The 26,689-nt window shown below is 36.7% G+C and overlaps 1 protein-coding gene across 1 annotated transcript in view; it reads right to left on the reverse strand.

Annotated features, from left to right (window-relative positions):
• LOC135086527 (glutamate receptor 1-like) overlaps positions 1 to 26,689 on the reverse strand; it is a 195,187-nt gene that overhangs the window by 103,667 nt on the left and 64,831 nt on the right. The window contains exon 2 of the mRNA XM_063981262.1: positions 21,609 to 21,758. Coding sequence (XP_063837332.1) covers positions 21,609 to 21,758 — 150 coding nt within the window. The remainder of the gene's footprint in view (positions 1 to 21,608; positions 21,759 to 26,689) is intronic.

Consider the following 26,689-nt stretch of genomic DNA (forward strand, 5'->3'; position numbering starts at 1 on the left):
AGAGAGCTCAGCGAATGTTGACTCAATGTTGAGATATACCAGCAAACATAGCCTGCAAATAACGTTTTCGTCCGTTATTGTTGTTTGTAATGCTTACTTTTGCCTTTTTTGCTTTTCCTTCAACAAAAGTATGTCAAGTTTTCGCAGAACCAACTTAAAGCAGTCGCCACACTAAAGTTGTTTTAACTCTCTGGGATCATATAAAGTCCAGGAGTATTATGAGCACTTACATCTTATTTAAATTTCTTACTTCCTCAGGGCGCACAGTGGAGATCAATTAAACAAAAATACCTGGCATTTTGCCTGCAAATTCGCTCGCTTAGATTTCGGTTAAAATACTGTAGCGAATTCTTCGAGCTCTGGATATTCTAGATAAAAGAAGCGGCCTGTCGCATTCTTCAACGATAGTTTTGCTAAGATCTTATGATCACTACAAAGGCTTCTCCTTTCCCGGTTATTCCCAGTCACCCCCACCGGCATCGACCCCACTGGAGGCAACTGGGAATTCGTAAAAAATAATGTTCATACTTTCATACTTAATTCTACACTATAGAAGCGATGAGAACGCGCTACTACTAACACTCTACAGCAGCGCGATTGTATCGATGCAAACGCTCGACCGTGTCGCACGACATCGAGGAGAGAACGGCGTCTCAAGTAGGATAGGGTTGTAGTCTGGGACGTTTCAAAATTATACTCCCAGTTGCCTCTTCAATGGAGGCACCGGGGGCAACTGGGACATTCTTTTTTACGAATTCCCAGTTACCTCCAGTGGGGGCGATGCCGGTGGGAGCGACTGGGAATAACCGTCTTTTCCTGAGTTGATTAATATGCTTCAAACTGGATATTGTTAACAAGATATTATAATGTACTAGCGGCCGTCCGCGACTTCGTACGCGTAGATCCCGTTTTACCCCCTTCATCTGTCTTACGCGGTTTAGATTTTTTCATACAAATGTTTTTTCCCGCTAACTTTCTTCGAATTTTGCAATATCCTGTTGTAACTAAGCTTTAAGTTTACTAAGGTACCTGCATGCCAAATTTCAAGCGTCTATCTTACGCGGTTTAGATTTTTTCATACAAATGTTTTTTCCCGCTAACTCCCGTTCCCGTGGGAGTTTTGCTATATCCTGTTGTAACTAAGCTTTAAGTTTACTAAGGTACCTAAGTAAGGCATGCCAAATTTCAAGCGTCTAACTTAAGCGGTTTAGATTTTTCTAACTAAAGGATTTTCCTGCTAATTCCCGTTCCCATGGGAATTTCGGGAATACCTTTCTTAGTGCATCTCTACAGTACCTAAGCTACGTCCCTTCCAAATTTCAAGTGCCTACGTTTAGCCGTTTAGGCTGTGCGTTGATCTGTCACTAAGTCAGTCAGTTTCTCCTTTTATATGTATATTTAGATTGTGCCGTATACACACATAAGTTTTCTATGTATTAACTTCTATTTAAATAAGTTGTCATGTAAATTGAGTCAGTGTAATACAATTGATCGGATCAATAAACATCGTTCAAACCACAAGTATTGTGTCGTCTCTCATTAATTACACTCACCCCGCGCAAACAAACGCACATTGGTGACCCGCGACATGCAGTCCACGCAAGCAACACCAGAAGACAAAATGGAACTATCAGCAGTGACAGTGTCTTCAAGGATCCCTGATTTTTGGCGTGACCAACCCCGACTTTGGTTCGTGCAATGCGAGGCGATACTGGGACCGCAAAAATTAAGCGACGAAGCGAGATACAACTTGGTGGTCACAAAATTGGGAAAGGAGGTCGTCGAACAAGTTAGCGACATACTACTGAAACCTCCCGAGTCTGGAAAATTCGAAGCCTTGAAAACTCGCCTAATGACTGTCTACGAGGAATCGGAGATGCGACAGTTCCAAAAACTCTTAAGTGAGATGGAACTTGGCGACCAGAAGCCCTCCCAGCTCCTGCGTCGCATGAGAGACCTAGCTCGCGACAAAATACCCGACGAGACTCTAAAAATCATGTGGCAGGGCCACCTTCCGTCGTCCGTTCGAGCCGTGCTTGCCGTCAGCGATGTCCAGGTTTTGGATAAATTAGCAGCCATTGCTGATAAGGTCATGGAGACCTCCAGACCCATACAAATATCCGAAGTTCAGGCGTCACCTTCAACCAGTTCAAACGGTGACCATGCTTTTATTTTAGCTGAAATAGCTAAACTAACCATGAAAATTAACGACATGGAGAGAAACAGAAACCAATCAAGGAATTATTTCAACAACAATAGAAATCGTTGGCGATCGCGATCCACGTCACGAGGTCGTAACCAGAGCCGACGCACACCCGACAGTCCTAATTGGCTTTGCTTCTATCATCATAAATTCCGTGGTAGAGCTAAAAAATGCGTAGACCCGTGCTCCTGGAAAAAGGATGATCATCGTCAGGAAAACTAGATCAGGTGCAATCGCAGGCGGAGATATGCACCATATCACCTGTGAACCGCCTTAGTGTGACCGACAGCCGTAGTGGTTTGAATTTTTTGGTGGATACAGGTGCGAACATTTCTGTATTACCAGTGCCTAGAAAACCATTTTATCAAAATCAGTGCAGTGACTATAAACTTTATGCTGCAAATGGCAGTGAAATAATGACTTACGGTGTCAAAACATTAGAATTAGACTTTAAATTACGTCGATCCTTTCGCTGGACTTTCGTGATTGCAGACGTTAAACGCCCTATTTTAGGTGCCGATTTTTTAAAACATTATAAACTATTGGTTGACGTGTACAAACGAAAACTTATAGACTCAGTGACTAATTTACGCTCAGAGGGAACAGTGACGTCATCGCAACAAACCTCTATTTTCACCATAGACTTACGTAACGAATACAGTGATCTTTTGTGTGAATATCCGGACATAACTAAACCGATGTGTTTTAAAGACACTCCTCGCCATTCCGTAGTGCACCACATCGAGACCACAGGCGCACCTATTTTTGCGAAACCGAGGCCATTGCCTCCCGATAAATACCAACGTGTGAAAGCCGAATTTCAAAAAATGCAGGCAATGGGCATTTGTCGACCATCTAACAGCTGCTGGGCAAGTCCCTTGCACGTCGTTAGCAAGAAAAACGGAGACATAAGACCATGTGGCGACTACAGGAAACTTAATGCCATAACTGTACCCGATAGGTATCCAATACCTCGCGTACAAGACTGTACGTACCTACTAGCCGGAAAAACAATATTTTCACGCATAGACATACAGCGAGCATATCATAACGTAAATGTTGCTGACGAAGACATAAAGAAGACCGCCATAACAACCCCATTCGGTCTTTACGAATTTCCCAAAATGATGTTCGGATTAAAGAATGCTGGACAAACATTCCAGAGATTTATGCATGACGTCGTACTACGCGATATAGACAATATATTTATATATATTGATGACGTCATCGTAGCTACAAACTCGGAAGAAACCCACAAACAGCAGTTAAAAAAAGTATTTGAACGTCTAAATAACTTCGGAATGTCTATTAATTTGGCAAAATGCGAATTCGGAAAATCAGAATTAAACTTTCTCGGATTTCATATATCAAAGCAAGGATTGCGACCATTAGAAGAGCAAGTAAAAGTTATCACAGAATTCCCAAGACCACAGACTGTTCAAGAACTTAGGCGATTCTTGGGAATGCTAAATTTCTATCGAAAACACCTTCCACGAGCAGCAGATCTTCACGCAACTTTGAACTCATTTTTGGTCAATTCTAAAAAGAATGATAAGCGACAGATTCCTTGGAGCGATAACAGTATCCCAGCGTTCGAACAAAGTAAACTCAGCTTGAAAAAAGCGGTAACTTTGTCATTTCCATCAGCTGATGCACCGATTGCCTTAATGACCGACTGTTTTAATACGTGTGCTGGAGCAGTTTTACAGCAGAAAGAAGGAAACAAATGGAAACCATTAGGATTTTTCTCCAAAAAACTCAGTGACGCACAACAAAAATACAGTACATTTGACCGTGAGTTGTTAGCAATATATATGGCTATCAAACATTTTAGATATCTCATCGAAGGCAGAAACTTAATCGTGTACACCGACCATAAACCGTTGGTTTACGCGTTAATGAACAATTCAGTTGGCAAAAATGACACACCTCGCCGTATAAGGCATCTAGATTTCATCATGCAATTTTGCTCATCGATTCATCATATAACTGGAACAGATAACGTTGTCGCAGATACTTTGTCACGAATTTCATCTATAGAAACATTAGAAACGCCATCTCCAATAGATTACAAGGAAATTGCCAAAGCTCAAGTAAATGATGAACAACTGAAAGAAATGATGCAATCGAACACAATTAAATTGAAACAATTATTTCTACCTAATTGTGACATACCCATATATTGCGAAGTATCGAAAGACACAGCGCGACCATATTTGCCTCCACAGTTTCGGATATCTGCCTACAAAGCGATTCACGAAATCAGTCATCCAAGTATTCGCGCCACTAGAAACATGATTCGCGATCGATTCTTTTGGAAGTCGATGAATAAGGACGTTACCAAGTGGACAAGATCTTGCCTAAACTGTCAAAAGTCCAAAGTCCAACGTCATACAACATCACCGTTTGGCAACTTCGTGCATAGCAACAGATTCGAACATCTTCATATGGATATAGTGGGACCCTTAAGTTACTGTGATGGTTATCGCTATATAGTAACCATGGTAGATCGAAGTACAGGCTGGCCAGAGGCCTATCCAGTAAAAGATATCACAGCCGAGACTGTAGCCAAGATCATATTCTCAGGCTGGATTTCGAGATTTGGATGTCCATTACGTCTAACCACAGATCAAGGTAGACAATTCGAGTCGTGTTTATTTAGCCACCTTGCGAAGAAAATGGGCATTTCAAAAATTAGGACCACTGCTTACCACCCTCAGTCGAATGGACTCGTAGAAAGATGGCATCGTATGCTCAAAACAGCTTTAATTTGCCGAGGAAACACAGATAATTGGGTTACAGAATTACCTGCAGTACTTTTGGGCTTAAGAGCAAGTTTACGCGACGATACGCAAATAAGCGCCGCCGAATTAGTTTATGGCGAAGTACTGAGGTTACCTGGAGATTTCTTTCAGCCGTCAACGCAAGATATCTCTGAAAACGAAACTTTCTTACAAAACCTTCGACAGAAAATTTCACACTTATGCGCAGTCCCTAGAAGAGAAATCAGACAAGGCAAAATATTCGTACATTCTGGTTTAAAAGACTGCACACACGTATTTGTACGTCACGACAAAATAAGAAAACCATTAACGCCACCTTATCTTGGCCCATTCAAAATCATAGAGAGATCGGACAAATATTATAAAGTACTAGCTGTGCCCGCGACTTCGTCCGCGTGGAATAATGACTTTGGGTAGGCACTTTTAATAATTTAGTCTAATTATTTTACAAATAGCTTTCGCCCGCGACTTCGTCCGTGGAGAAGTCGAAAACGTTCTCATACGATTATTTTTAAATGTTTTAACGTTATTATCTAAATGTTTGAATACTTTTAAAATATAAAAATCAGGTTAAATAAACATGAAAATATTTTTTTCTTATATTTTATGAATATGCAGCTCGGCCTTTGATCCGGTGAAAGTTACTCGGTGGTATTATTTTTTTACAACGAAATCGAAAACTACACCTACCGCAGTATTATTGGTAAACTTTTTTTTATATTTTCCTACGGGTGCTAGAATTACCAAGCTTCCAGCATGCCACTGGCCGTGGGACAAGGAGCTTTTCCTCAAGACTACTCCCACTACCTCAAGGGCCTCCGCCAAAACTCTCGCGCGAAAATGAGTTTATGTATACAGCGCAAGCAGGTGCCCGCGGCATGACTTTCATGCATTACTATGCATTGTTGGGCGAGCGCACGCAGCGGGCACCCACTCCGAGGTTAAGTGGAGGCCCCTAGAGTATGGTAGTCGTTAACATGACGTCATGATTGTAAAAAAATGCACTAATGAGTAATTAATATCAACTTTGAAGCAAATCACCACTAAAATAACTTTCTACCCCTTTTTAACATAGTTAGGGGGTGCATTTCACTAAAATACGAAACACGTCTTCCATTAATTCTGTTATAGAATGCTTATGCAAAATTTTAAGTAGATTGGACGAAGGAATCTCGTTTTTTCATACAAACTTTGCCCCTCCTTTTTACCTCCTTAGGGGTAGAATTTTGGAAAATCCTTTCTTATCAGATGCTTACGTCATACAAAGAACACACCGTCCAAGTTTCAGGTCTTTACGATCAGCGGTTTAGGCTGTGCATTGATCCATCAGTAGCGCGCGTAGTACTTGATCATTATTTTGCTGCGATGTGATTTTAAAACTGCGATATCTCCTAAGATATTTATTGAAATCGAATGGTGTAAAGGGCAAGAATGTTTAAAATTAAATACTTGTGGTGAATAATTTATTTATGTGGATAAGGATTAATATCATGTTTATAAAAACACCTTCGCAAATAATGCATTATTTTAAAACAGATTTTTTTTGCATAAAAATGGTTACTATGAGCCAACCTTAAAAGATAGACATATGCTACTGCGGACTTTTTTAAAGAACTTTTAAAGGGGAACAATCCTGTCGTACATGATTTTTGCGAAACTTTAACCGTTTACGCAGCGTCAGCTCTCAAAAGGAAAAAATTTACTGATTTGAAATATTCTTGATTGGTGCTCCGCTCCTATTGGTCTTAGCGTGATGATAAATAGCCTAAAGCCTTCAGGAACTAACGGGCTATCCAACACAAAAAGAATTTTTCAAATCGGTCCAGTAGTTCCTGAGATTAGCGCGTTCAACCAAACAAACAAACAAACAAACAAACAAACTCTTCAGCTTTATAATATTATTAGTATATTAGTATATTAGTATATTAGTATTAGTATTAGTATATTAGTATAGATTGCAAGCAGATACAGAAAAAGTTGTTAGTATAGATCGCTTGAAGCCAGCATTTACAATTGAGTCTGAAGAGCTCTCACCTAATAAGGAAAGGCATTCTGTAAACAATCCGATAGTTACAAGATTTGGACGCATCAGCAAACCTGTCGTACGCTTTGCGTTATAATTATTCGTTCCCGAGCATTACGTACATCACGTCACGTTCTACTCGTCAATATTCAGTCAACTTTATTTCATCTAAACATGGGAAAAGGGTCAAGCAAAATCGAAAAAGAAGAAATAATCATCGCACAAAATGGTGCTGGAAATTCTGCATCTGCTGCTGAAGCCAATCACCATCGCCAGATGCTCCAAAGCATGGAAATGTATTCGACAATAACTGTCGTCATACTATTCGTCATCGTTGGATATTTCTTATGGAGACGCTGCAAAAACAATTATGGTAGATACATGCGGCGGGAGCTCCAAGAGCTTCCTACCTGCATCGTCGAGCCCACGACCAGAGCTGAAGGCAGGCGCAGCCGCCAAGGCTACGCACCTTCGCAAGTCATCGGATAAAAGTGAAATTGTGTCGTGCAGTGCAAAAGTCAATTTATCAGTGAATCTAAGTGTAATAATTCAGTGTATAACAAGTGTAATCGCGTATCTCTATTAGATAATATTTTTTTAAATAGCAAATTCTATTTTATTTTAACAAAATGTGTATTTACTGTGTACTAATGTATTTTAAATGGTATGTATACGCATAATATTTTATTATCTACACTAATGTCATTGGTTAAAACTCTCGAAAATAATTGTAATATTTATTACGTTTTTTACATAATGTGACTTATATTTTTTTTTAACTACTTTCTTTCAAATTGTATCATTCAATATTATAAAACATTGCAAACCTTGCATAAAAATTAATAAATCCGTTTGCATAATATATTTTTTGAGACATGAATTGTATAACATTTGAAATTTTAATAAATGTGTAATCCGTCACTTATTAATTAATAAAATTATATCAATGTATACGAAATAAAATCAATATCAAATGTATAAACATAATAAATAAAAATGTGGATAGAACGTTACTAATTTTTAGCAAATTTTTTAACATAGTTTTTTTTAACTTACTTTATACTTATTAATTTTATTTTCTTTTCAAAGGGGGAAGTAATGTGCCGTATACACACATAAGTTTTCTATGTATTAACTTCTATTTAAATAAGTTGTCATGTAAATTGAGTCAGTGTAATACAATTGATCGGAGCAATAAACATCGTTCAAACCACAAGTATTGTGTCGTCTCTCATTAATTACACTCACCCCGCGCAAACAAACGCACAAGATTAACAAGATTTTGCTTTTCAACAAATTAACTAATACCCCGTATGAGTTGCTTTCGTGGCCTAATAATCCTGTATACTTTGAATATTACAAAATATTGATTTACCAGATGACAAGATTCTGTATTAGACGATTTTCCGTTTATATCGGCTTTTACCCGTGGTCCCCCCAACATGTTACCCTGGTGGGTCCACGGGTAATTTTTTTTACCCGTTGTCCCACCGTTCTGAACAGTGTTTGCCAGTGGGTCTACGGGTAATTTATTTTAACCATGGTCCCACCGCACTAAGTGGCAAACATTGCTTGTCACCTAGCCTAGGTATCTATAATATTATAAAAAAATCTATAATTAATATAGAAAATAATTATAGGTAGGTACGGCACCATAATATCTTTATAATATCTTCACATCACACATGTGGGTTAAAGTCACTCATATCCTACTCGGCGTTTGATATTTCATCCCAGACATAGGTGACATGCAATGTTTGCCACTTAGTGCGGTGGGACCATGGTTAAAATAAATTACCCGTAGACCCACTGGCAAACACTGTTCAGAACGGTGGGACAACGGGTAAAAAAAATTACCCGTGGACTCACCAGGGGGACATGTTGGGGGGACCACGGGTAAAAGCCGTTTTCGGCGGCCTCTCGTCATTTGTATCTGAATGGATAATTGCATTAGCACTTTAATCGTTAACTTCTTCTTTAAATACCTTGTGAGTCTACTTGCAAGTCTAGATCATAATAATGATACACTGCTTCAGACAATCGCAGTAATACAAAATCTTGAGAACAAGTCGATTCTTATTACATTACATATACCTATTTATTTATTTTTCTGTTTCTTTTCAGACACAGTACTTAAGGAAAAGTCGAGTATGCTGCCTCAGGTGGTAATATTTGAAAGGCAAAATGATATGTGCCCTAACCCGAACTCTGAGGTGACATTTTATTGATTTCAGATCATAGTTCCGGTAAAATGCAGACGAGGATTACTGCCTGTGTGATGTGCTGCACATCAGAAATAGAAAAGCTTCTTCTCCAAAATATTACATTCAAAATAAAAATCTGCCCAAATGAGGGTTTTCGCGATTAAAAAAAACCGCCAGATGGCAATACTTTTGACATGACATTGACAGATATGTCAAAATCCACCAATCACGCAGCAGTCAGACCCCACATCCACGTCCCGCCATCTGGCGGATTTTTCAATCGCGAAAACCCTAATTGTAAAATAATTAGGTGATGTAACATCACAAAGTTGTGACAATCAAGGCTGAATGATTAAACTGGCTGACCTTACAAAACTGCCTCTCTGGGTGGTAAAAATGGCAAGTCACCGAGGACAGGTCTCGTAGCACCCAACTCAGGTTATTTTTTACATTTTACCCCTCACGGAACAACTTTAGCAGTGTAATCTTCTAGAATGTTTAAAAGTACAATTTCTCTTAGATTCTGAGACTGCATTTTGTCAGCAGAAGTGTTTCTTGAACTTTTGAAATAATTTTGCAAATGTTTATTGATCAAATTGTTTTTAAATGTAGTTCTAATAATAATTCAAATTGAAGATAGTCTCAGGATGCCCATTAGCTCCATGCGGTACCTAAGATCTATCTTCCAAAAAGAAAACATTCGAAATCTGAAACATTCATGCTTTCATACTTACGAGTAATTCTTTTTCGTGCACGTTGCATGCAATAAGCAATCCAAAACAAGACCCATGGCTGCATTTTGCCCAAATAGAATGCAACGAAATATGCAGGTCCTCAGGCTTTACAATACTTGTACTTGTAATAAAGGAATTTATAATTACGTCGCCGAACATTTTCAATTGATTCACACGTTTGCGATGAAAACTTCATTTGAATTCTTTTACACGTAGAATGTTCGATTTTTTCTGGACAATACAATTTTCGATCTACAAGTATCATGTAGATTTTATTACGTAACATGTAAACTATAGGAAGTTATGAACTACATAATGTGAATACTAGCCAGAGGTTGTTAAAGCGGGCATAATAGGGGGATGAGACACGTAGATAAGATAATATTTAATTTAAAACAAGGCAATAAAGCTTTTCCGCCATTTCATTTCGCTTCAATATTTCGTCATCGGAATCATCATGTCATTTTGCTTGGATTTTCCAAATAGTCTCCTCTCCAACCCGTACGGCAAGAGCGTTGCGAGTGTAAATTCTCCTCCCTAGTAGAATAAAGAGAATGGTTCTATACGTATACTATATGGCCTGTTCGTTCGTTTCAGCCGAAAGACGTCCACTGCTGGACAAAGGCCTCCCCCAAGGATTTCCACAAAGACCGGTCCTGCGCCGCTTGCATCCAGGTACCTCCCGCGACCTTCACCAGATCGTCGGTCCACCTAGTGCACCTATATGGCCTGATGATGATGAGAAAACTGTTTTTACGGCTTTAGGAAGTCATTTGCCTCTCTCTCTACATTATGAGAATTTGATTATATTAGTGACCAAAACCAATGTGTTTATCTAACACCATTTTAAAATCAATACTTTTTAACCGAATCTAATTATGAGCACCATTAATAATTTAATCAATAAATATTTAAAAGGATATTATTTGCATAATTAAAAACACACTACATTAAAACAATCGGAATCAAATCTAAACCAAAATAATAGGATCGTCGTTGGAATACCTTTACTGCAGGGAAAAGGCGATATAGAAAAGATTACACCCCTTGTCGTATATCTATTTAACAAGGATATGGATTGAAGATTCACCCGAGAGGCATTAATCCCTTCTAAGTCAACCAAGTGCTTGTTTGCAGCGTTAGGTTTCCGTGTACGGACGGAAGAACCATAGCCGTGGAACCTCGCAATATACGTAGATATGTTAGACAGATATCGTGATTTTACAATGTTAGGTTAACTTCGTTTTCCTAGCCTCAAAGCGTAGTTTGGAAAAGGGCTTAGCGGAGTAGTCTTTGTTTATACTAAGAGACGTGTGGGTCGAACAAGGAATGCCTGCAAGGCAAAAGGATGGTATACCAGTTGCTCGCACGGTATACTTACCTCGACTATGAATGCTCGCATCGTTATGCTCCGCAGCTTTGACGTCATACTTTACCCCCTTAGCTTTTAAAATTGATTTAAAACTCTAATGCCCGTTTTCACCATCAATTCCTAATTTTCAAGGCTATGGTAACAAATAACAGGAATATTGTTTACATAGGGGTCACTTAAAAATTAGGGATTGAAGGTGAAAATGAGCATAAAACTGACGTACACACGGCCGCACTGTTATCCATTTCCGTTTTTACTCTCGCTCTCATTAAATGGTGATTCTTTGCGATAGAACGAGATGACATGACCGGCAATGGGCAGTTAACACTGTTGCCGATAGTACCTACGACTTTCATCACGATACATCGATCGATATTGGCAGTCTTCGCAATGGTCCTATCATGGTTGTTGAGCTTTGCGACAAAAATGCAGCCCACCGCATTGTCAATTCGTGCAATTGGTTGACGATGTTCGCGTCATTCACGTTTGCGTTAACGCTGTTAGACAATTTTCACCACCAAGCCACCGATGCTTAAGCCAGAAAAGAAAGAAGTAAAAAAATTGCAGCGTCAAAAACATCTACAATATTATGTAAAACTAATGAAGATACATTTTCTGCTTTTTTTGTGGCTCAAAAATTAACGGAAGAACTTGAGTCTGTTATGTAACATTTAATTACCTTCAGCGACATTCTAACCCAACTGTATCCGGTGTTTTAGCACGTATTGTGTAAATACTACAAGCCATTCTCCAGCATTGGACATCATTTGGCTGAAACAAACGATCGAACTACATTTAAATATTTCCTTAAATTTGAAAATTGTATCTACAATATGAAACTTTATTACGTGTTCTTTGCTGTCTTAAGGCATTACTTTCGCGACCACTATACAATCGAGTGCAATAAGTTTTGTACTGAGATATACAAACGACAACACATTATGCTTATACACTTTTGCATCTTACACAGTCGCAATAAGTTTGATTTTACAACAAAATATACAGTTTGATGTGCCGTTGACTGTACAAAGGTAGGAAGGCTGGCGAGACATTTCGACACGCTGCGCCCGGTTGCCACGATTTTATATAGCTTGGGGCGCATGCCGTAAACATTCTTGGGGACCCCCCTTCCGGAATAACTGCCGGCCCGTGGTATCCACCTACCCTCAATAACTATGTATTGCACCCAGAATTCCTTTTTGCACAATTAGTTTAATTGTCTGGCATTTATAACACAGAACAAAAGGAAGTACGCTCCGTCAACAAGCTTCAAGAAATTATTCTAACACCATTCTCAGAAGTCGACGGCCTCTCCGCATTGAACAAGTTAATTCCTTGGATAAACGGGTATTATCAAATCAAAGATGAATATATTGTGTTCTATGAAAATGTAATTTATCTTTTTGTGTCAACATCTTTTAAGGGTACCATTAAAACAAACAAAGCAGTCACCCGCTTTGAAAGCCCAGTGGCATAGATAAAACGTGTGTCATATGAATACGAACGCAAAAAGCTTATCGTAGCATGTTCGAGACCAAAAAATATTTTGTTTAGATAGTTATTTAGGCTTCAAAATATTACTAAAACCATAATACTGTAAAATGGGATATCATATTTGAAATGAGGCGCTTTTTATCTCTGTTGACGGTCACCTGGCCTCCCGTGCCATACTGCAGGGGCAGTAATTTATTATTATTTACCTACTTTGAGCGCTGTGGATTTTGAGTCAAAATAAAAGAAAATGAAATTCGGAAAAAAATTAATCGTATTTTACAATTTCTCTAAAAAATAGTACCTATTGCAAACCAGCGCTTCATGGCTGAATCATTCGTCTAGATCAGAACAAAATTCGAGGCTCTCTCCTAGGTAGTCCAGATCACCATCGTTCAAGAACTGCTTAGTTGTTCAAGCTTGCTAGATTTGTGTCTAGAACTAGTACGAATTACACAAATTAATAAAGTTGGGAATAAGAGAAACCACGCAAAGGCCTGTTTATTATATCTTCTATGCTGCAAACTAATAGCCGAAGTTAGGCCCAGCCGTGACTAAGTTTCTGGCGCACCCTGCGTGGGGCGAGCCTTAACGAGCAACTCACTCAAGGTTTTAGGCGGGTGCTGATTTATTTACCACTAGTGCCACAAGTAACATCTGTTCCGTGACAAGAGTGTCTAAATGATACTTTGAAGTTGTCAAATTATCGGGTTGCTAAGAAGAGATTGGGACCACGTGACCTATGGCTCAAGTTTGCCAAGTCAGTGTAAGTTTTGGACGAAATTTATGTCGAAATACAAGTATAGCAAAGTGATGTTAAAACACTGAAGCAGTCACAACAATTGATAGTATTTGTTATAATTGATATACTTTTATCAGTGTCACAGATAATATTAAATTAAGTGAGTTTTGTTTATCATGGAACGGATACCCGTAGGCAACTGCAAGAGACTGGTTGCCAATACGATACTTGACAGCATCCACCCTTATGCTGTGATTTTCCTGAGAATTTCTCGCAAATTGCCGGACTCCTGATAGCTATTTGCTACCAACTTAGCTTTTGCTATTATACCAAGAATTTCCCGTTATCGTATCGCTGCGAATATAGTCCTCGAATCACTAACAGCTCCACAAGCATTAGTGCAAGAATAATCGAAACCATAATCCTATTGCATCGAAATCCACTTATATTCCTAGTCGATATCTATCGAACAGCTAATACCCTGCTAATTCAGCTTGAATGAAGTCTATACTTTGAGTGATGTTAACGTTAGCCGTTTGTTTAGTTTCTGCACTGACCTATACCTACTGACAGAATTATACAGACCTAACACTAAGTACTGAGAGTTTGACGATTTATTATGTAATTTTATGGGCTATAATGTAGTCATTATAAATACGAGTACTCACAAGTCCCTAGATTACAGATGCTATTAGGAGCGCCTCATTAGGCAGAGAGTTTGTATACGAATATATTCCAGTGCGGATAAAAACATTTGTATGCTTACCACATTATTTCACAGGCGGTTTAACTTGTTGATAAAATATTAATATTGCGGATCATTTTATTACTCCCCAAATGCAACCAATCAAGCTCTTATGAACGTGTAAAATCAATTCCATTTGAGAGATTTATTTAAGCGGCTTTATTCATTACTTTCTGTGGTCCAAAAGAAAATTCATGATATATTCTTGCTGTTTAAAATATAAGTAATTAGTTGGCGGTGATTAATTAGCTTGTTTATTTTATTTACTTTAACTCGAATGTAGTCTAATTAAATAAAAAACTACTTGTAACATTTAATGTGATTCACAGAGCAAACACGGCTAATAAAGCTGGCAGTCAACAGTTTCAACAGGCTTTGATGCACGTGCATTACAACACAATTTGTGATATGCTTTCACAATCTACTCCCGATTGTATCCCGTTTCACAGTCAGGAATTGCAATAGATGTGAGATGAATTCGGACGAGGAAAATGAAATATTTGTCAGTGAACTATCGGAGTGCTTTAATCGAACCCGTAGTCACAGACTTGATGGACCTCATCTACACGGCTAGTTTAAACATCGATTTCGCTTTGGCTTTGGTTAATGCTTCAAAGCTCTGTGTCAGCTACAATCTATCTGTGATTGTTGACTTTAACGCATAGAACAGCACATGACGCTAAACATCACTAATAATGCGTTCTTTTGGTAAGAAATAAAAAAGCCACAATTACTAAATACAAGAATATTGTGAATACAGTCGACTTTAGGTAAAAAAAAATTTACCCAAGAATCCCATGTGCTATTATGACTGCTAATATTTGGACTTAATCTGGTGGTGTTCCTTTAGAAAAAAATACGAACCACTTTCCTGTTATTCCTCGTTTTTTTTTCTTTGTTATACATTTAAATCTTTTTTTTATACAGGGTGTTAGGTAAATGGGTATATGAGCCGACACTAGCCCATGTTAACATGGGCATATAAATGGTATGGTGAAGTCAGTTTGATATCATCATTTAATTTTTTTAAATTTTCATACAAAATTAATTTTATAAAATCCAATTTGTATGAAAATTTAAATAATTAAAATGATGATATCAATTTTCTGACTTCACCATACCATTTATATGCATATGTTAACATGGGCTAGTGTCAGCTCATATAGCCATTTACCTAACACCCTGTATATTCACTAAGGATTTGTCGTGAGTACTTCGTTCAAGAATTAATCCATTAATAAGCCAAGTGTATTCGTAGTATTCGTAGCATTCGTAGACCTAATAAGTAAATCGTAGTAATCAAATAGAAGGGTTCTTTAGACAACGTGTACGGGAAAGAAAAATAATTCCTACCTTTAATTAGCAGTAGTGGTTAGGGTTGCCATATAAACCTCCGCGCAGGGCCTTTCCTAATCCAATGCAACACGACGCGAGGGAACCAGCGCGAAGTGACCACAGCAGAATGCGTTCTACTAAGATTAAATCGAAACTGGCAGCGCGCCAGCCTGCAGGAGCCGAAATTACAAAATATTATGCCGATTTTATAGCTGCTTATGCACATTTTTGGTACTGATGCTCGGGCCACAAATTTAAAAGCCCGAATAACTAAAATTATAGATACTTACTATGGCCATTGTAAATCGGAATGTTCTGGAGGAAAATAATTTGTGTATATTTTTATGTTAAGATTTTTTGGTTTATTGTTAATACTTGTGCGTACAAATCTTAAAATTGATGACAAGAATATTAAGTTTTCAAAACGGTTGTAAAAGCATTTACCTAAAAAAAAACATTTATTTAGACCCAGTAGGTACATACTACTCTATGTTTTTTGGTTTTTGGTCGTTTGAGTGCTGAACGAAACGTTTGTGGCGCGTAGGTTTTAAGTTGACATCTTGACAGCTAGGTACATTTTATTTTCCTATAAACAGTAGAATTCTGTTTACTAAGAACTAAATAACTTATTTCAGATATGAAAGTTAAAAATAAGAAACAAAAAGTGAGTATTATTATAACGACGGCTAAAGGGGATGCGGCAAACTCATAAAATCCCTTTTGTACCTTTACAGTTTTGGCCTTTTAACTTTTTATAGCGGCTTTAAGAGTGAAAATTCAACAGATATCTGTGAACAAATAGTAGTCCCCGAAGAACGGAAACTGCCATAAAAATTCGCATCGTCGTCATTAGTCTCAGACGTGTTTTGATCAGAGCGGTACTATGGAGTATCGCCGCGATCATTCTTCCGACGTTGGAAGGAGATGCCCTTATACGATTTATGTAAGGTTGTCCCATTCACCCGGTCTGAATAATAATCCCAGTGACACTCGCTGTGAGACCCAGAACGACGCAGCCCGCCTCTTTTTATCTTCGGTTCGCAATTTTAAATGAGGCCCCGTGAAAAAACTCCGCCTTAGAGAGGGAACTCGATTTTAAATCCCAAAAGAGAGGGAAGATTACTTTTACGTGTCAGTTAGAATTACTAGGTACTAATGACGAGTCAAAAGAGTTGAGGCACGCAAGCAGGCCGCGGTCGCTTAATCTCTGCTTGCTGATAAGAGCAGTGTTCACACGAGCGGAATTAATTTCAAATGGATGCGATTCATTTGAAATTTTATGGTCTTTTATCTGCCGAATCATTGTAAAAACAAAGGTTAATACTATTTTCATTTCTCACAACAGTTTAGCCAAGACGTAGCGTGACGATTCACTATTTGGGTAGCCCAGAGCCGTTTCACATAAATATTAAAAGAGATATTTTAGACAAGATCGTTAGCTGCGGGGCGGGTATGTTCTCTGCGTCAGATAAATAACCCCAATTGGCTATAGATTACATGAGATGTACTCATGCTTTCAGACGCCCACACCACTTGGTTTCGCTCGGAGCACCGCATTACTACGAAACATGCAATCGCTTTAGGCTTGTACGAATATTAGGACTTAAAAAGTTTTCAGAGCGTTTCTCAATTAACGATTTTTCCAGTGCTTCAGTCTCCGCTGGGAAAAATAAAAGGGTTCACCCAGCTAGAGTAATTAATGATTAAGGCGCTAACCACATTTAATACAGATTAAAACATTTGAAAGAAATACTTCTACATTATTTAGAGAGTAGCATTCAGCATGTAAACATTGTTATAAAAATCTAAATGCTTTAAGAAAATGCAAGGGCTAAAAAATTATCTAAACATGTGGCCATAGTTAAGTATAGCGCACAAAACGATGTTTCACAGCTGAGAGAAAATTATTATCATTCTACATCATCATCATTCAGACCCTCAAAAACTATGACATACAACATCAGAGTCGTTATAATACTCACACACAAAATCACGGTTTCAGTTTCCGTTAATCGTTTGCCGAAACCCAAAGGCAGGGATATTCCAAAATACAGGAAATTGGTCAGTTACGGGTCATTTGTTTGCGTTCGTTTTCAGATATAGCGCTTCTTACTATCTCTGTGGACGTTTGCACTAATCGATAACGCTTTTATAAGTTATATGTAATTAGACATAACTTTATGATTACAAACTGCAGGTTGGTAGTGTTTATTTGCTACAGCATACGAGTTGGTACAGTGAAAAAGTAACTACTAAAACATGGAAACTTTCAAAGCACAATAAATTTTATTATCAAAGCGTTAAAATAAAGAAACATATTGCTCCGATTCCTATTGGCTTTTAAATATAAGCCAATACACGTGGGGAATCTATTCAAAGCGGCAGCTTGTAGCATAAACAACAAAACTTTTTATAATTGCTAGAATTTAATCTCCATATTTTGGGGCAATGTTGTGGCTTAGAATTATGCAACACGTTAAAATGCTTTGTTTAGGTACGTATCAATATCAAGCACGAACAATTTTAAAAGTCCAATGGTTGGGACGGTCTGAACATAAATGTTTGAAAACCTTTGGTCCGTCCGCCTATGGTGAACTGTTGCAAAATAAAGTAATTTTGTCGAAAACTCATTTCACTTTGAGTAATACCGAATCTCTGCAGACTTCACTGAAACTGAAATTCACCTGGGTAAAAGAAAGTGCTGTACATGACTATTTGTAACAACCTCATATTAATTTATGGCACTAAAAATTCTGGATTGGCAATATCAACTGTAATCAACTGATATGAACAGACCATTTCTTGCAAGATAAAAAAGTAGTTGGCAATACATGGTTTTTTGTTCAAAATAGCATATAGTATTAATAACAGCCAAATCTGAGACCAACTGATCTGCTAATTCATTAGTACTATCCACGCACACATATCCTTTCTTTACATGGTACATGAGAAATGATATCAGATTCCATCAAGGGGCATTAAAACCCACACAGTTCAGTCTTTTTATTGAGCCAAGTACTGCGTCAAATACGATTCTGTCCATTCGCTATTGTGACAGTATGCTATTGTGCCCGATTGTGATAGAGAGCTCATAGGAAACGACTGATCAATCACACACATTCCATACCCATATGTCAGTAGTCACAGTTCTCTGATATTACGTGATGGAGATTCTTGTGTGTCGTCAAAGGTCGTTGGGTAACTTATTACAGAGCAGAACTGTTATAATGGTTTTTGTTTCAGCTTAAGTCGTTGTCTTCCCAACTATTTCGTAACGCCATCTAATCTGTATTATAATATTGATAGACTTATTATGGAACTAAAAGAATGGATGGATGTCTGCACTATGTACCTGTTTTTTATTACAAAAAGCCTTTCCAGGAGGAACTTGGTGCAGTGTATTTTTATTAAATTAATTTTTACGTATCTGAAGTTAATGATTTCCCATAAGGTTTAACTTATTTGTCATCGCCTATGTTTGCAAACGATCTTCTTTATATGTATGTATTTAGTATAATAAAGTAATAATATTGAAACAAAATCCTTTAAACTTGGGTGCTTTTATGCTCCATAATAATATTAACAAACTTTAATTGTTTTGATACCTTAATTCTATTCATAGCCTTTTAGCTTTAGTGAAAATATTAATAACTATCTCTAATAATAAATAAAGTGGCTACTATTAATTTCTGTATTTGATATTATGATTATGATATCCCTTACAGATTCTATTTTCGTTACTATTATAGAGTATTATTGTTTGATTTGGACGTTAATACGAAGAGATGAAATTGAAATGATAATACATCTTTATTTGATCCTCAGAACAAATGCTGCAATAGATAAAAAAGTCGTTAATACAATTTGCATTCGCAATGAGTCTGTCAAGGAGCAGTCCTGAAAACTTTTATCTTTCATTCCTTTAGAACCTATGGTTAAGAAGTTCCAGATCTAAGCTTACGTACTACCTCGTTTTTTAAATAACTTTTTGCCACAAAGTTCCGCTACTATGTCGTTTTGTTAACACAGTAAAAATTTTGTAAGTACGTTAACAAACGAGATTTATTATTTTTTAATACAAACACTATTTCGGTTGTTATAAGGCTGGCTTAAAGTGTATTTATAGAAATAAGCCTCAATGAACCAAATATTGAAAATACTTTTATATTAAGTAGATATTACGCGAGAAACTGTTAAAATCAAACTAATTACCTTGGTAACTAGGTCCACGTGAACTTCAGATCGGATCAGCTCAAAATTAAAAATCATTTGTTTAAACTAAGTTTATTTTATTTATCCTTCATTGAAGTTTCTCGTAATATGTAGGAAGATGTTGATTAATCGATTAGTAAAATCGACGTATGTCCCATAGTACTGAGAAGCGAACGAAATCCATCGAGATAATGGATAAACACTAAGGATAGCTCATGTCCAATAACTTGGCAGCCCCCGAGGACCCATATTGATTACTATCTAAGTATGCCACAAACGTTCGCCTATTGTTCTATTCAATCCAATATTGTTAACAGTATTGGGTGCAAATATTATGCCGTCATTTGGCCGTCTAATATCTCTATATGAGAAGGGAAAACAAATAAACTGATATAATAAAATTAATGAGCCCCAGAGTGTTTTTATGCCGTAGCAACAAAACGTCGAGCACGAGATTACAGCACTTTATGTTAATTTGTGTTTCTGTATAAAGGTATTGGTAACCCAATATCAGTGAGACGAGTCATGTAGGTATTTGTTTTTTTAGGTTTTAGTTGTGTATTATGATATTTGTATTATTGTCTACTTTGGCTTGTGTTGCTAAAGGTTTAATGGACAGTAAATACTCATTGTGGCACGGAACTAACGTGATTTTTTAAAATTAAACGGAAGCCATTCTAAGAATGCGCTCAATAAAAGTGCTCAGGCTGTGATATAAAGTTTGGTTTGGGTTTCTAATAAACGTGTGGTATACTTACTTACTTACGACGCTTCTATGCCTATTGTAAAAGATTAGCAATTCGAAGGTAGAGCGGGTAACTGTTGAGACTACAGTACTTAGCATTAATTCTAAAGCATTTGCTTCTGCAGTTTTCAGAGTTTTAGCGCAGTATTTGAATGGTTAAGTGTTTCTGAGATTACTTTTAAACGGTTTCCTAACATCTGAAAATAAACCTTATTGTGCTCCAATACGAAACCAGCTTAGGTTTCGCTCCTGGAACCAGCTCAGATTTTAGAGGTAATTAAAAAGGGTACTCCGCATTCTTCATAAGCGCAAAAGTTTGCCCATGGGTTAATTTAAAACTGTTCTAGCTAAGACTTAAGTAGCTTAGGTACTACAAGCTACTGATATTGGAAACCATCTCAAACTATAAGCTCTTCATTAACTTTGGAAACACTACTTACGCAGATTTAAAACACTCGTGCCCAAGTTTAATTACACCCTTTGAATACCTTTAATTTACTGCAGCGATCATAGATAGACGAGTGTTTTTTTTATTTAATGAATAACATGCTTGCTTTATTACAAGCTTTGCTTATCTCAATTAATGTGTTCAGATCATAATTTAATACTCATTGCTTAACAAAAGAGATATGACGGTGAAATACGCCGTTTTAACTTTCATATTTTAACGTTTTGGATGCCATATTAATACTGGTAGTGGCATTGGCGATTCATATCAGCGTATGGTCGACACCGATATAATCAGGGCGTCATTTCGTAAAAAAGGTTTCGTGTTAAATTGAACTATTTTACTAACGAGCTACCGGTTGCAGAATTGATTTTGTTGAAATGAGCGTAATCGATATAGGTATCTCATTAGTAGAAAAGCAAATAATATTAATTGCAATTCGTCGAAATTTTACAATAAAATCTGATTTTGCAGCTAGTGAATGATTGTGGTGACACCTGTCTACTAGTGTAAATTATTAAACTTTAGCAGCCGATACGTTATGAATGACGTAAAGTATAAAATTACTTACTAAGTCTGGAAAGTTTGAAAGCGTCGGCGGTGTTGATGATGTCCACGTAGAGTTGGAAGTCGAGCCGGGTCCTGTTGGGCGTCGAATGTTGAACCATGGCGAACTTGAAGGCATTCTGGATCTCTTCAGTGTTTTGGTCGAACACCACACCTGAGAACAAATAACAAGATGAGTGTTTAGTATTTGTTAGGATTTTGAACATAATCTTCGTAAGCTTTAACTTCCTAATTATTTTATGAGTTTTCTAAGTATTATTTTATTATTCTTTTTAACTATCAGCACCTGGCAAAAATGTGTCATATAAAACAACTCATATTTATTATCTGTTTACACATTTTTTCTCTTTAATTATACGTTTATATTCACAATAAATTACTGAACCCGGGAAACTAACAGTCATAATTCGCTGAATAGAAATATAATGTGCAAAAGTCAGCGGCTAATATGTTAATGCTAGTTCGATTCCTGATTAGGGATGAACAATATAGCTATCGTATAGGCATTAACGGTTGAAATAGCAGGACCAATAATTTATGTATCAGCAAAATAGACAAATCATTGGGTGTTCGAATACTAATGATTAAATAAAACCTTTGGTGGTCTGTTGGTTATTAATATGACTAGGGTGTGCGAGCGGCATTCACAATTTATTGTTTTTGAAGCATACGCGTGCCTATAGTATTCCGGTATGGAATTTATAGCTTTAGTATGGCCAGAGAAAAATATGGATTTATTGTCCGAGCTTTGCAACAAATCGTTATTGCTTTTAGGGATTCTGCGTTTCATACTCGATCAAATTACTTTTTTTCATTCACTTATTCATATTTCCTTTGATGGGATTTACGGTTTCAAAACACCTTACCTTATCAATAAGTACTTATTCTGATGCTTTTTAAGCAAATAACAATTATGTATCTAAAGAAAAAAATCTTTAGATAATTATTTAAATTACATTTTTTACATAATTCATTTAATCTTAAACAATTACATTGTTTTAATGTATGAAAAATACTGCTTCTAAAACCATATAAATAACCATAATAAACCATAGTAGTAAAAATTGTTTATAGCTATCTGAAAATTCAGTTCTATATTGGAAAACTTGTTTCAACATACAAGCTACCGAATTTAGTTTACTATCTCCGAAACACTTAACGAAGTTTATGAGGTGCATCGATTCGTACCTACGAATAAATTCATATTTATATTCACAGTAAGTATAAAACATGGTTTTATTTTTACGGAGGATATAAATTCTAGATATAACGAAAAATAGCTTGTGGACAAAAGCTTATTTTACTGTAAGGATAAGCTTTCTTTTATTAAATAATTATAGTCTTTTTGGAGAGAAGTCAGTGGAAAAATAGTAATTATAAAATAAAATAAATTCTGCCATTTCCTGATACGTTTCCTGTTATTTTCAGTTGCAATAAAGAAAGTATTTAAATGTCTTAAACGACAGTATCCCTAATTAAAAAGGTATAAATTATTATAATTGGCGAACGATAAGTAAGTACTTAAGGCCTAACTAATAATTGTACTGATTTTGCGGCTCTATCTGGCTGGACGATATATGCGACAGGGGAATAAAATTGCTTGCAACGGCATGAAAAGAATCGCCGAGCATTGGACTAGGCCACCTAGTACTCATTGTCCAGATGTGGGTAAGGCTCATTATACGTAGGTATACTTCTTCACATATTTAATTGTACTGTGATTGTGTACTTGAATATTATTATTAATTACAATATTTGTAGCTACAGCGACGTTATGAGATGTGTTCTAATATTATGAAAGTACTTTAGTAATATTTTCCAGTTATGTAAGTATGTTATTGATATAAGTTTTAAAAAATAAATCAATATCAATAATTCTATTATAAAATGAATCTACATCCAATACTGAGAGCTGACAAAATTAGAAACCTATTCCAACACAAACATAACACATACATGTCGATGAATTTACGTGATAAAATATTCCACAGCTGCTCCACATTGCCAGCTTTGTGAAAATATAAAAATACCCCTGTTCAAATAAAAACAACAATTAGGCTTATCCCGTAAAAGTCCCGGTGCAAATACCAAACAGTTGCACATCACGGTAGATTCGGAAAAGAGAAATGGGAAACTACGAGTATGTGGCGCGGATTCCCACAATTCTGAAAAGGACTGACTAGCGGATTAGCCCATCGGAGATTCAAGGTTTTGTAGAATCTTTTACTTATTAAAGAGCTCAGTACGTTGATATTTTGCAAAAGATTTGAACTCACGCTAGCTTATGTATTCAACACCTTACTTATTACACTTTTTGTGCAACTACAATTGTCATAATTTACCTTAGGTACCCTAAATTAAGCGAGGTCTAAACTAGATAAAGGATTACCCAATCGCCCTGAAAAGATTACTCGTAGTCATTTGGTACTCGCAGAATCGAGCCAAAATCGCTGTTTCATACTAGTGCGGATTATTTTTTCAGCTTACAAGCAAAACATATTCATTAATATAACATGTTCATTATTCTTCATATAGGTTTAGTAAGGCAAAATAGCCACAAAAAAGCTTATTCATTTTATTACAAAACATGCCTTTTAAAATACGAAAACTAATTATTCTGTAGTCGCAGTTTATAATATCAATATTCAATGTATATGTTAAATTCTAAATTCCTTTTTGATTTAATATAAATAAATTTTAGTTTTCATACCCACAAATTGGCGGAAATTCAGACCATTTCACCACGATTTCATCGATTCAGCTAGCACTTTTCTAGATACGCGCCCCGGCCGATCCACTAAAGATTTTTCCATTTTCCTCTTTCTTATTACGGTTATAATTCCATTATTGTAAAAACTCTTGGTATTTCTGGTGATTTTTATTTAAACTATGGAAAAATATTAGTAAATTTACTTATGTGTAATAATAACAGCATGACCGGCCGCTACAGTTTCCTTATTTCATACGTTCACTACGACATATGCCGCTAATGTCCCGGCCAACTTTAGTTCTAATACATATGTTGCTTGAGCTATGTTACAGTTTTCCTCATAAAGTTGTCAAGTTTATTGAACATTTGATTTGGGCTTAGACCAAATGAATTTTCTCATAGGTAGCTACATCAGGAAAGGTTAAAATGCGTGCGAACATTTGTGATAAATTGCACCTGATAGCTACAGTATTTCCTTGATATAAGTTGCAAGTATATTTTGTAGCTTCTGAAGTTCTGAGTTCTTAATTATGATATTCTTCTACTATTTTAATATTCATAAATGTTGGTTAAATTTTATTTGTATTATCTATCATCCGCTCTGCACTATAGGGAATTTGTACCTTAGTTTAGAACTCCTATTTTCTTCTGATTAATCTCGTTGCAACTCCAACGACAGTTTAACTTTCCCATGGGATCAACTTAGCCTTCACTGGTTGAATTTTATTGGCGGTCAAGCTGTAGATACTAGCAGTAGTGGGAATGGGAATAGCTATATTTAATGAAAGCAATTTTATCGAATTAAATTCGATAGCATCAATATCTTACATTGCTAAAAGTAAATGTGTGAGAATCTAATTCACACTAATACAAAGACCTGCTCAATACTACATATCTATACATAATGTAGAAATAAGTAATAAAATAAAACATGTGGCTTTATTAGTATTGATAATTTATTTAACGGTATCTGAAGTGTGAGAGGAACTTGAAAGGAGGAATTCCCAATTGATTTGTGTTGTGGCCTAGCAATCAGTTTCCAAGAAACAATAGCGAAACTTTTTTGATTGATAAGTCCATAAATCACAGAGGAATAAGTTATTTTCGTCAGACTGAAGACCCAACATTACAACAATGAGATACGATACTCGTATTACGTCGCAAAATGACAATAGTTAATTAAGCTATCGGAAAACCTTCATGTACCTGCTTCCTCTTTCAATAAAAACATAACCTCTACATAATTACCTAATAGTGATGGTGGACAATGGACATTCAGAAATGTGTTGATATCGATAAATTCATATTGATAAATTAGAATAGTGTTTCAGTCTTTGAATTTTTGGTCTTTCGAGCCGGATTTCCATAAAAATGACGTGGTGTAGGTCTAGAAGTCAGCTAGAGTTAAGCTGCGGAACCAGCCAGGATTTTTGGACTAAGAAATGACTAGAGTTAGGCAAGATAAGGCCAAGGAATCGACCAAAGATTAAAAAAAAAGGCGAGGCTTTCAAACACGAAGGTAACCAAGACTTTAGGTTTAGAGAATTAGTCAAAAATAAATCTGCAGTATTAGAAAATACTGGAGGCTGAGGGATCAGACAAAAGTCACGAGTCAAGCTAGAGCGCGTTCATTATTTTGAGATAATTTATGAAGATAAAACGTCATCTATTCTCGATAAGTATTTATCGGTGATGACTTTGCACACGTCGCGTTAATGAGTTATAGAATTGTGGTTCATTCAACCGCAACTCGAGGCAAAGTTAATAACTCTTGGCGACTTTTACTAAAGACATTACGTGCCCATATTACTTTTAAGAGTTCGAATGCCTTATTTAAAAAGCATGTTCATGGTTTGCATAAACTCGTTTGAATTATGATATCCAGCTCCTTTAATTAAAATAATACATTAAATATTCAATTATAATTAACTGATAGTTAAAAGTGTGAATCGTGCAAAGGTAATTTAATATGGAATTTAATGTATACCTACTTACATAAAATATCCATTACTGCCATTACGTACACACATCGCTGTAAAACATGTTGATGAAGGGCGTTCCGCGCAGTCATCACAACAACACTAAGCGTTGTTTTGTGTAGAAATATGATTGAGAACGGCGACTCGGTGTGGATACGTGTCGGATGACGCTGTATTAATCTGCGTCGGGTAAACAAATGTGGGGAGTATGTCAGAGCAGCGCGGAGACGCCTCAGGACCGCCTCAGGAAGTATCCGGCTCGACGAATTGGAGTGTACATATACGCCGCGAATGCTTCCCAAATTATTCTTTGCCCCTAAAATAGGAACAAAGCTTTCATCGCGCGTAATAGACGCCAGTGAATTCACCCTGAAAATTGAAAATAATTTGTGCGGT

The sequence above is a fragment of the Ostrinia nubilalis genome, chromosome Z, assembly GCF_963855985.1.
Source record: "Ostrinia nubilalis chromosome Z, ilOstNubi1.1, whole genome shotgun sequence".
In the NCBI taxonomy this organism is placed as follows: Eukaryota; Metazoa; Arthropoda; class Insecta; order Lepidoptera; family Crambidae; genus Ostrinia; species Ostrinia nubilalis.